The following is a 13,574-nucleotide window of genomic DNA, read 5'->3' as shown; positions in this document are numbered from 1 at the left end:
TGAAAGTTTTGGTCTTTGTCATTAATATGATTAAATAATTCAGAAGCTTTGTTTAGGCGTAGTATCTTTAAAGAAATGATGGTGACTGTTACTTAATACACTCTTCACTGTCCAATGTGTCCTAAGTGGTACTATAGTAATTACGGATGCAAAAGGAAATAGCATACTTCGGCCTTAAATCATGTTTATTTCTACATGTTGCTAAAATCTTACACATTCTATTGCTAGTTAACTTTTAATGTAATTTAGTGATACAATCACTGTAAACGATATCAATAGGGTGCAGTAGGAATAGTTAACAATTTCCCTTCTTAAATTATTTGCAGTAATTCTCATTTTCTTGGTATGGATTATTATTTAAAATTGAAAGGCTTTTCAATATTTATTTCTTGATAAACATAAACTTTTCTTTTCGATGTGATCAGTAAAATCTTTATGCAAGGATCGGATCGTAACAGAAAAATACCGCATAAAAATCAGCTTAAAAAGGTCGATGATTTGTTTTAACACGAATAAATTTCTCAAAAATAGATGACAAGGACATTGATGTCTTTGTAACAAAGAAACAAATCTTAAGAATTGCGTTTACTATCTTTGGGCTAGTATTATTAAGTTAATTCTATATATCATTACTTTAATACTCTGAATGATGTCAGAATTGCGCAAGGAAAAAATAATTACTCCTGATCAAATGTAGTATCAAGACAAAGTTATAGTATTAAAAAATTTCGAAAAGAATTAAAAGTGTTAATTGTTAGAGGGTACGTAAGTTTCACGCATCTAAAGAATTTGTATGGCACCTACAAAATAATAAGAATTATTTGACTAATATAGCTACTAGCTAGCTGATCGCAGCTTGTGAAAGGCTTATGAGAAACTCGCAAGGAAAAAATTCTTCATCAAGAAAAGTTAATCTTATAGATATACGCGTTAAGCTCGGTTTTCATAGGATAAAATGCCATCATGAGTAGTTTTTTCTTATTGGTAAACCGTGCTAAATGTAGTTCATACAATGGTAGATCATATTATATATATTATCAGGGCATGAGAATCAACTTGGTTATTGGAATTGCTACCAAAGTAAAACAGCATAATAGATTGTTCTTGCATTCTAGACTATGAAGGTGTCTATGTTTAAGCAACGGAAAATTATCAGGATAAAGAGAATCAATATGGTTTTTTGAATTAATATTGAAGTAAAATAGTGCAATAAATTGTAATTACTATAGCTGTAATAAATGAGCACTATTGGGTACTAGACTATGCAAGTGTCTTCAAGAGATTTAACATCATCGATTTCGCAAGGGAAAATTAATTGTTTAACTATTTCCATTGCAATTGTAAGAACACGGCGTACATTATAAGCGAATGCAATCAAGCCTATATTGCAAGAATGGCGAATAATATATAATTAATGAAAAGTGGCATTTGTTTAAGAAGGATGTTGTTCATCCAGTAGTTGAAAATTGACTAATTTTCAGAACTACCGTATGTTGAAGCAACAATAAAGGCGATATTCATGAATATAATTATTTGCATATGTTAGAATGTCTAAGATTGATAAATTTCTTTCCCTCGTTTTCTTTGGTATATCTGATCATATTAAATGCTTAACTATCTAGCGACATTCCATTAACATTGGGCTATGTCACGGTGCTATCTCAACGTAGGGTAGTTTTGCAATGCTTGGCGACGTAGCTTTATTTCGATTGCGAGATAGTTCGAACTTTACGTATCTTGTACCGTAATATGTGATTGTGACTGATTTACATTAGATCGCATAGTGTGCCTTAATAGTTCTGAAAATAGACATATTGTAACCTAATAGTCTTAAATTATCGGATATCGATCTTCTTCAATATCACCGTTATGATTAAGCATTTAGATGTAATTTAACCATCTGATTTTATAGGTGGTTTTGATACTAATTATATAATTATGAATTCTAATTACTGTAAAAAATATATAAGCCCTAAATTTTGTATAAGAAAGTTAGTTCTTAAATATAGTGCTTAAAACGTAAAGTTAAAGGCGTACAAATCACTGAAAATCTGTAGAATTAGATAAGTATTCCTAAGTGTTTCTTTTTAGACGAATTTTAGTGACCGGATATGCTGTTTAGGGAGAAGATTTGTAGATTTGGCTTTTTCGTCACCTTGTCAATGAGCTGGTTTGCGATGGGCTATGTTGTCGATTTCAGCGATCTTGAAAGTTCTCTTTAATCGACTGATATTTTATCGCTATCCTGGATACAACACGATCCACTCATACCTGCATGATTAAAGAAAATAGATATCGCTGTAATGTCAAACGGACCTTCTTATGTTCACTTTAGTCGTATTTCATTGAGACTGGAATAGAAATGATTGTGAGAACGGACAAAATATAAACAATTTACTATCTACTATAATCGCTAGGAGGAAATGGTGGGTAGGCGTATTTTTTACTTTTACGACTATATCTTATGTATAATTGGTATTTCAGGCAATTTCATTAATAGAAATTGTAGCCATTGTGTATTCAATTGGCCAACAAATTATAAATTACTAGGCGAACTATACAGTATAGTTTAGTAGATAGCAATTAGATATGTACTCGGACACAGACAAGTTAGAGTCCAATTCGAACTGATCATGCTGACTGACATAGAAAATATCGGAGCTAAACTGATCGATACCTTTTGCGCAGACTACTAGAAACATTGATCTAAGATTTTGACAAAAATGTCTCGTTGTCTCTAGGAAACAGCGACAGTACTGAGTTTGCGCATCAAACATTAGCAAGCCCGTAACCTCGAAATCTCCGCATTAACTTTCGCTCTGTGGGTCGATTTTTCCGCCCTGTGCTGCTATACCACCAGAAATCTGCAAGATTTTTCTCATGAAGTCAAGAGCTTCCAGTGCTATTGAGTAAATTTAATCGAATGGGGAGACGCCTAATTTATTTAAAACCTCGATGTATATTACCAACAACGTCATACAGTATCGAGTAGACAGCAATAACAAGATTGTAGACTAACAAATAAATAAAAGAGAGCGAGAACAGTTCACACAATTCACATCAATGTTACTACGGTATCATGACCTACGAAAATCGTATAATGATGTAAGAATTTATTGTGTCTGTTAAGACTATAGAAACAATATTGAAAATTGATGAAAGTTACACTGATTCAAATACTCTATCATTTACTAGTATAATCATCCGACAAAATGATATGCCTACGCGAGATATGCTGTACGCGTACTTAATTAATGGGAAATGACAGTAAAATTTGTAAAGTAAGTAAAAGCCAGAGTACAGTACAGAAGTGTGCATTGAATTCGATCCCTTCCATTTCCCCCTATACTAATAGCGGTTCAAATTGAAAGAATTTTCAATTTGAACAGCATTTTACTGAACCTTTCTCAGGTCTAGATCTAATAATTCGAAATTGGATGCACATCGCTGTACAGCCCTTTGACAGTGCGCAAAGTACAATATAGTACTGTATCACGCATCTGTACATCTGTCAAGTCTGTATAGCACAGTACACTGGACAGCACGATGGCTAGATTACAGTACTACTGTACAAAAAGTCTTTTCTACTGTACTGTACTGTACAGTACAGTACAGTACACGCGACAGCAACGTACTGTACTGTACTACGGACAACCGGACAACTTGAACCTATATTCGCTGTATCACAACTACCGAACTACGCCTTAACGCCTTAAATACAGTATAGTACTATTGACTTACTGTATACTGTACTGGACTTACAGCAGAGAGTTCATAGTGAACTCTTGCTGACTGCCGCCGCATTGCAATTGTCACTTGTCGGCTGGTAGATTAAAACTAAAATCTAAATCAAAATTTTCTTGTTGAACGCGAACGAGCATCGCTTAAAAAGTACCTGAAAATGGTACAAATGACCGCTGTTGAAGGAGCTGATGACAATCAGAAACGCTTTACATTTATAGTTCGTGATCGGACAGCCGAATGCCGCGACTTTACTATCAACTTGAGTGCTTCCTCCACCAATGCTACAATCTATCGAGATGTGGCCAAAATGGCAGATTACGATCATCATTCATTCGAATTATGGTGGCGACATAGTAACAAAGATTGCAGTGCGGAGAAATTGTTAGATATCAATTCTGAGCAATGCCTTAAAGATAGCGAATTAATCCCTAAGTATGATGTTAACGATAATGCTCGAATCTTTCTGGCACTTCGAAAGAAAAATGGAGTTCTGCCTATTAAGGTTAGGTCAATCATCAGTGCATATCGATCGTTGTTGAGCCTACTACTGACCATACTAGTAATAATTAATAATAATGATAACAATTAGTACTCATAGTCTACTACTGTCGTATTGATCGATCAAGATTGTGATGATGATCTGGATCATACTGGTATCATCAAGTCAAAGATTACGCTAATTAAGCTACACGAATTGGTTATGGCATGATTGGAAACATAATTGATATTACTTTCTGCTTTATTATTTCACCACTCTATCATTGTTATTGGATTTGATGACACTCTAAAATCACTTACAGTATGTACTTCAAATTCAACGTGATAGCTTGCTAAGGTGTTACTCCTTGAATAATCTAGCAGTAAAATAGGGATAAAATGAGTTCATGTACTTTCTAGCATGTAGGAACTCCACCTTGCAGTTTACTGAACATAAACACTTGCCGACCTGTATCGATGATCAATTTTTACAATATACTATATTGCGTGCTATATTTAGACTTGCATGGAAAAGGATACAGTACAATTAGCTTGCTTGCCACCATACAGCAACAAGTAGAGGAATGGCTTCCATGCCATACTCTTGATAGTGAGCTAATAAGATAATGCCCCAATAGATGGCCATAAAATTATTCATAGATCGTTAATTAGTTCACTATTACCGACTTTTCCATGACTTTACGCAGTACTCATGCATTAGTAAACGGCACGACGTATGCGTATACAATGCAATACTATACATTCAATATCGAAAAAGACGTATTTTGTTGTATGTACAGTCCATTCTGTACTAGTCAGACCGATTAAACTTAATTGCATTAAAATGACGAGTCATTGAATTGCTAGATAAACGTTGCTTGTGGAGTTTCACCAAACAGTATGTAGAGCATTCATCATGATAGTTGCTACATTCATCATGATGGTTGCTACTAGCAGTCGATGTTGATACAAAATGGTATACTTTTGTGATGATGATGAGTAGAGTCGTATATTGCAGGCAAGGATTGAAATTGTACAGTGTTACTTCTATTGGCAATTTGATACAATCTTATATGCATCGATGCGTTGAGATATGGCGACGTGTTGATGCGATGTTGAAAATAGTGGAACGAAAATGCAGTAGTTTACGTTACATTTTGCCATTATAATAATGAAGAAGATGAATGATAATCATATTTTGAGTAAAAGTGAAATTGGGAATCATGAATAAACGGGATGTACTCAATCATACCATAAAATTATTTAGGCTTTAAATGATGAAGTGAAGTCTCATACTTGGAAAAGTGACAGTAATATATTCCGCAATAATTTGAATGAAGAAAGAAGTAGGATTGGTAAGTTATCTTAACTGTCTTACTTTAGTTTATGACATACAACCATCATAATGAAACACTTATAGATACTCATAGTCTAGTGGTGCAATATCACGCACGCGTTCTTAATACGGCTTATCGTAATAATATTACTATAGCTGCAATATTGATCTCAAAAAATGCTCGTTATGGGCATGATCTTTGATAGGATACTCGTACACGTATACAGGTATTACTCTACAATAATGAAATATGTTGCAGTATCTAGCTGTTAATATACCGTACATCATTTACAAAATAGTTCAGCGCTAATGTCTAACGTTGTAATCTCTGCGTTAGGTTATGTTGGATTGGTCAATCACGCGATGACTTGCTACCTAAATAGTTTATTGCAAACGTTATTCATGACGCCGGAGTTAGAAATGCTTTATACAGGTACTTAGAGATAGAGATTGTTTATCTAAGAATAAAAGGCTTAATCAAATAAATATATGTAAAATTATGCCATTTTCGTATTTTTACGTATAGATGGGAATTTAGTTGTTCCAAAAGATTTTCATTTGATTATCATACGCTTCAGCGGATGAAGCTAAATGATAGGTATATTAGTATGTCATATTGGTTGTTTTAGATTTTTAACATTTGATTATAATTTACTCTTGCGTCTTATTTCGATAGGGTTACCTTTCCTTATATTTTAAATTTATCCGAATTTTTGGAAGATCAGCAGGTGATGCTTAAAAATTCTAAATTGCTATGGCATTATATATTGATCTATTATGTATAATAAAATAAAATTATTCGTAATAAATGCCTTCATTTACTATAGTTTGCCTTATAGTGGCAATTCGCGATTTCTTTATATAATACTAATACTATTAATCATTTCTAGACTCAATTAAATTATGAATTATTCTCAATTATGATACATTCCGGAAGTGCCGTCGGGGGCCATTATTATGCCTACATAAAGTACGTATATGAACCTTCATACACTTATATATGATACAAATATGCAATAGAGGTCTTCATTGTCTTATGCTATCCTTTTAATGTTCGGTTCTAGATCTTTTGATGACAACAACTGGTACTGCTTTAATGATCAGTCTGTAACGCAGGTTACTATACACACGATTCTTTAAACAAGGCTTTTTGAAAGCTTATATATGATTTTATAAATGTTACTACTATGACCTTATCATAGGTTAATGAACAAGACATTGAGAAAGCTTACGGTGGTGGAGAAATAAGACGATATTATACATCGATGTTTGCTAGTTCTTCAAATGCATATATGTTGATGTATCGACAAATTGACAGATCTCGTAATAGCAAGTTTATGGATTTTGGTAACTTTCCTCCACATATCAATAATGCAATTGAAAACTTGAAGAAAGAAGAAGATGACCACAAAAGGAAGTTAGAATACGAGCGAATGACGTATAGATTTAAACTCTTTGGTTCTCACCCTATACAGAAAACATTGGTAGAAAAGAAACTTGAAATAAATAAGGATATAACTCTTCGTGAAGCAACTAAAGTTGCCCACAAAGTAATTATTCATATTGTAAAGGCTTAGACAAATTGATTGTGTGATGTAATGTATTAGTATTAAACTGTGTTACTTTTGTCTACAGTTGCTTGAACTTGAAAACATCGTACCGTTAGATCGTTGTCGGATCGTAAAGTATGAATCCTGTAACGAGTTAGTAGACAAGTCTTTCGAAGGGCTTGAGGTATGTTACTTACAAGTACATCGTATCGCATAGTTCAATTTTGTACTTCTTCAATTATTACGAGTTTGTATTTTATTTTGATATACTCCATAATTCTTTTTAAGGAGAAGACAGTTGAAGAAGCTTTCGAGGGCATTAGGCCGATATTTGAACTACTCTTGGAGTGGTGTCACGAGCATCAAGATTTTCAAACTTTTAAATCAGATGGTACACTACAAATCTTACTTGTATTCAAGCTAAAATTATCATCAGATTCATACCGTATATTTTGCACATTATAGACATGAGCATTAAGTTACTTGAAGTAAATCTAGAAGCAGGAACTGTTGAAGATTCAGTGTTTGTTAAAATTCCTTACGCTAGCAAAGCATATGAACTGGCTGACCTAACTAAAAAGGTTTGTCGTATATTCATGTGAATATATATCTGAAGAACGGACTTGGCAATTGGCCTACAATAACCCCGTTATCACCTTTCTTCCTGCAGCGTTTAGGTTTATCCGAGGATGATACAATTAGATTTGCGCAGTCTTCTTATACTGGATTGAAGCTATTAGATCGTCAGCATGACGTTCATGACTATCCGTCACGTGCTTGCAGGGTAAATTTTAATTTCAGCTTTTCAATCTTTGAAAGAATTTTCCGTCCTGACGTTAAAAATGTAGTGTAACGTATGTACGACTTGGCCTATTTCTATAGCTATATATAGAATATAAAGATAAGGAAGATGCAAAAGAAGAGTTTAACAATTCGAAATTATTCAAAGTTCTCGATTATCACAACAATTTAATTACACTTCACATAAAAATGGCATTATCACAGAATCAGAAGAATACAACAGGTTACATAGCCTTTTTTGATAATTAAATTATAGGATTAATGATATAAAGAATATTTTTAGATAGATATAGGTATCTTAAATGTTATTAGCAATTTTCTAAATAGCTTATTGGTAATTTATAATTGCATGTTCAATTTCTCTATGGTAACATTATTATTGCATGTGTTATGGTATAGAGGTTACAAAGAAGATCGACAAGAGAATGTCGTTATCAGAGTTTAAGGAATTTATTCAACCAGATGTTGGTTTGCCGACGAACTGCTTTAAGGTAATAAAGTAACTCATGCCTTAGAAATTGATATTGCATTTGAAATAGAACAAATAAACAGAGCCGCACTAATTTTCTATCATATTTAATTATGATTTTAATCATCATCATGTAGGTATGTCGTATACTTGGAAGTGGGAGTGAGATTGAAATGATGTCTACAGATGAAACCTTTAGTGCACAATCAAGCGAGGTTCACTTGTTGATAAAACCTGGAAGAGCACTGGAGAAGGGTGATCACCGTGTCTCTTTATCCTGGTTGGACATAAATTCAGATCGGGTATGTTTATTTAGATTCTTATACTGCGTACAGAAAAAGAGAATTAAAAGATTGTGTATGTTGTAGTTGTTTGAAAATAGTTAACGAAAAATCTTTATTCTTATGTTTAAAGCCGGTACAGTTTTTCACCGAAGAGATTATAAAAGAAGGTTCTACTGCTCGTGAATTCAAGAGCAAGATCTCGCAACAAGTCAATGAAGCAGTAGGAAAAGAAATACCATTATCTAGGTATGTCAATGATAAGCAACCTTTATCCAATTTTTTACCGAATATTAATTTTGGTTTTTATTCATTTCATGCTTGACTACTGTAGAATACGTCTGAGAAAAAAAGGGTACACTTGTTCTGGAAAAGTTTATTTGGATGATCATGTTTTTGATTCAATTCTTTCTGGTCTATCCTTGAATACTTTTGAATTATATATTACAATCTTACCAGGCATGAAAGAATTACTGGCACTCTTCTACAGTACTACGATATACAATTGCAATATATTGTACAATTAAAGGTCTGTTTTCTTTATATTAGCCGAAGAAGCGATCGTTTCAATGAACCAGGTACCAGTGCTTGTTAGACACTGGCAGCCATCAACTTTTACCCTTGGTCCTTATACAGAAGTTATCCTAGATTCTCCAGCTTCAAATGACTTATTTATGAAGGTAAAGAATTTGAAGTATTGTTTTTAACTTTCAAGGCAATCGAATTATTAAGCGTTTATTAATATCAGCTTGGACATTTTTGAAAGCATTGTAAGCATTTAGAATGTTACTCTTTCTATCAATAGATTGCTGAAATAAGCAAACTACATGTTGAAGACATAGTTATTACTCTGGTAAGATTAAGTTATCATACGAGATAGATATTGGTGTCAGTGGTATAGGTATTTTGTTAGATTACTGTTTGAAGTTTACATCATGCATATCGCATTTTGCTCGTAAACGTGAAAATAATTTTTATTATTTAAGGGTCAAGGAACATTTCCAGTAAATATATCTACTCTAGAGCTGGATGATAACCATGATTGGTATCCGGCAACATCTTCAAAATGGCACATTGTCAGCATTCCTAGCATTACTGTATTCATTTATAAGTAAGCAGTTATGATTTTATATCATTTGATATACTGAATTGTAAATCCGATACGATAATATTTAGATCGATTAAATAGAATAAAACTTTATGTAGAATTACAAGAGTGACCTTACTAATCCAAAAATAATTATTGGTCCCAGGGATAAAAAGGAAAAAGCAATGGAATTATCGGCCGCAAAAAGGGATGAAATTCGTAGGCAAGAAAATATCAAGTACGTTTGAGTAAAAAGGGATTAAACATTGTCAAGTTGCAGTAGTTATATGCTAAATATGACAAAACATATTTTTGCTTAGATTGTATAATACCAAGTTGTCGACGACCTCTACTAGAAAAGAAAAATCTCTAAAAATATTCGTGGATGGAAATTCATAATTTCATTGTTTATATATTGTGGCTTCGGTTTAAATTACGTGATTTTTCCTACGGCAAATATTGAGACGCACATTTATTCATACTGTCTTGATAGGGAAATTATTTCTACACAATCGTTTATTTCTTAGAGCTAAAAACTTTTTTAAAAAGTTGTTTTTGACTTGCGTACGCCAAGAGAAATTTTCTACTCTACCTTTTGTACAGTATATTGCTATCAAATTACTGATTTTTCGTATCATACCATCAGTAATATTATAATGGTAAATTAACTGCTATATGGATGGCTTCAATTTTTGACTAGCTTAATACATATAATTACATATTAATTGCTGATATGCTGTTTGTTCGAAATGTTTAAATAGAAATTTTCGATTTATTTTATGTGATTGAGGATAAAGATAGTTTATCTTTGATTAGGAAAGCTTTAAAATTTAAAAACTGTAATTATCATTGTTTATTATATGATTTTACATTAAATTTACCGCGGCTTTTAAGATACTACCTGACTTTATGGTTTGTACTATAGTAGTTCATTAATTGTTGCTCATTGCAAAGTCTGAGTATTCATTATTATACTTAGATAACTGCGATATTAGATAATATAATGTAAGTTATTAGGTTTATATTACTATTGTGTAAAGGTATATTTGTATTTACATTAGGATACCCGGCCAATTTTAGAGGGGTAGCATAAAATTCAATTTAAATAGATCTTCGTTATTTTTTGGTAATTATACATCATGGGTATATACACTATGTCTTTTTCTTTCATGTGTTTTGAGTTAATTGATAGTATTATTTTTAAGATAAGACTTAAAGTGTATCACAGTAGTTTAGCATATTAAATAAAACGTTACAATGTGATAGCAATAGGAATTTCAATTGAGAAAAGATGCTGCATATAATATATTGTTGATATCATATTGTCAATCATGTAATTACTAGTTAAAATTAGCACTATATATGTTTATTATCGATCTGTCCAACTCAGAAGGGTATTATACAGTACTGTAATCCTTATAATGTAATTATCAGCTATACACCGTTTGGTTATTCAAGATCCATTATTTCAATTTTTTGATTAAGTTATAGTTATTGACTTTATTACTGTTATAATGAAAGTCATTAACTTATTTATAATTGTATATCGAGAGTGTATAAACCGTTCAAAGAGCATTTGCTAAGATAGGGTATCTCAGATGATTTACTACACTGAAATTATTGTCGATATCTCTGTACATAGCTAGTATGTTAATAAATTCTGCCTAGCTATCAGTGACAATAATACCAATTACCCAGTTCAGTAGGTCACATAGTCTAGAAATCTGCTGATATTCTTGCGTAATAATATTAATGGGGAGAGTGTCTGTATCTAGACACGTGCTATAGGTAGATATTGGAGAGGGCAGAGCAGACTCATAGTTTAAATAATTTCTTATAGAAGTTGTAACTTCCTCGTTACAAGTCTCGATTTATAGCAGGAATAAGCTAGAACCTTGGCGTTTTCTTTATCCCTTTCATATAGAGATGAAAAAATTTTCAATTAATCCAGCTCTTGCAATCGCTGCTAATAAATTGCAAAGACAAAAGTTAAACGAAATTTGGATTATATTTTGACCAATTAACATTCTCTGACGCTCAACTATACGCTGTCCTTGCTATAATATCAAAATTATGTTAGAAGTTTAGTTAAGAATTTACGATTGGCTAAAGATGATAGGCATTTCAGTGATAACGTAGCGTCATTGGCTATCCTGTGATTTGTCATATATGTAAGCATAATCTAGCAATGCATACGATTGTACTTGCAAAATAAAATATACAAGATTGCGATCAATTCAAATCGTAATTCATGCATAATTCACTTTCTAACTAAATGAATTATACTTTGAATAATATTGCATGATCAACCTTCGAAATATGAAGCATGCCTAACATGCGAGATGAAATTGAATTTCCGTTCGTATTGAATAGACGTTACAGTAGGTGATTTACAAATGTGATATATGTATTTGATACCTAAAAATGTTCATTTTGTCTATTTTTACTTGTATTACTATGAAATATTAAAAATATCAAATCATATTAATGCGATTGTACTGTGCGTGTGTTACGCAGTTATTACCTTAAAATTGCACATTTTATTCCGTGGAATTTCCATGGAGTTTCGCTAGTTGAAACTATTTCTTCATGGCATTGTAATATTAGCAAGATTAAGTAACTTAAATAGCTGTTAACGCTAGTCTATTAGGAAGTTATAATTATTTGTAAGGTAGTAGAAGTTATTAATTGTCGGTTATATGTAAAGTGAGATTTTTCTGTCATTGTTCATTCTTATCCTCCGCTAATATTGGACTGTCCCATTCTCCCTGAAAAATTGTAAATAAATGACATTACTGTCCGCTGAAGTTTTAACTGGATTTGAATTTTATTACAAGCAGAGATACTTATATTATATATGAGACTAATACATTACAGAAATTATAAAACAAAATATACAAAAATGGCACCTAATGTTATAATTAGATTTTACTACAAGCAGAGATACTTACACTGCACAGGAGACTAACATACTATAGCAGTTAGAAACGGGAATCTACAAAAATGGCATCTAATGTTATAATTAAATTTTATTACAAGCAGAGATACTTTTACTACCCAGGAGACTAATATACTACAAAAATTATGAAGGCAAATTTACAAATATGGCACCTAATATTATAGTTGGGAATTTATAAATAAAGAAATATAATAATTAAGTATATAATTATATGTAAATTTCATATAATTGTTCATCATTGCTATACTTAGTCTTATTATGAGCTACGCTATAGTGTACTGAACAGCGTTTATTGCACAGTATAGTACTTTACCGTCGGATATTACTGTCCTACTTAATCTGTACGGCACTATTCATTTTTCTAGTGGTCCTTGACTATACTATTATAGTACTGTAGCGGACACGAGATGATGGTTAGTTGTTCACTACAGTCTCCAATGTTCGCTCGCTTAGCTAGATCGTATCTTAGAAACGACTTTGCAGATTTGCAGCCAAAAAATTCAACAACTCATTTCGACATAGTAAATGATAACACAGAAGCATATTAACGATTACAGTAAGATTAAACTATTATACTGTACGATAGCGAGCACTGATATCTAGGATAGCATTAAATCGGATAATACTACAATACGGAGGACGGATACATCATAACTTGCAAATCGCAAACTCAAGAACTGTTATTATTTCGATTGGACTTGTTTGGTTAGTATTAGACTTAAGTATAAAATACTTTATAAATAACTTGAAATTAAAGTTAAACTTGGTAATAAACAATCATTGAAACAGATATAGTAAACTATTATGATCTCATAGCGATAACAATGATAAATATTATCGCTAGCATTGGCATAGTTACATAACTTACCG

General features: G+C 32.2%; 1 protein-coding gene across 1 annotated transcript; it reads left to right on the top strand.

The window, feature by feature from the left end:
* Nucleotides 1-3,901: 3,901 nt before the first annotated feature.
* TRIADDRAFT_54793 (uncharacterized protein) lies at nucleotides 3,902-9,993 on the top strand (the record flags this gene model as incomplete). Its single annotated transcript, XM_002111102.1, has 19 exons — nucleotides 3,902-4,246; nucleotides 5,489-5,576; nucleotides 5,895-5,970; nucleotides 6,084-6,155; nucleotides 6,234-6,285; nucleotides 6,448-6,527; nucleotides 6,622-6,673; nucleotides 6,760-7,107; nucleotides 7,193-7,291; nucleotides 7,396-7,498; nucleotides 7,573-7,688; nucleotides 7,778-7,891; nucleotides 7,990-8,131; nucleotides 8,308-8,399; nucleotides 8,515-8,679; nucleotides 8,792-8,907; nucleotides 9,188-9,338; nucleotides 9,464-9,511; nucleotides 9,865-9,993. 19 exons carry the CDS (start codon nucleotides 3,902-3,904, stop codon nucleotides 9,991-9,993), a joined length of 2,388 nt encoding a protein of 795 aa, XP_002111138.1.
* Nucleotides 9,994-13,574: the final 3,581 nt, after the last annotated feature.

The sequence above is a fragment of the Trichoplax adhaerens genome, genomic scaffold (assembly GCF_000150275.1).
Source record: "Trichoplax adhaerens TRIADscaffold_3 genomic scaffold, whole genome shotgun sequence".
Taxonomy (NCBI): domain Eukaryota; kingdom Metazoa; phylum Placozoa; class Uniplacotomia; order Trichoplacea; family Trichoplacidae; genus Trichoplax; species Trichoplax adhaerens.
Note: the sequence above shows the minus strand (reverse complement) of the source record. Positions and strands in the feature narration are given on the sequence as shown.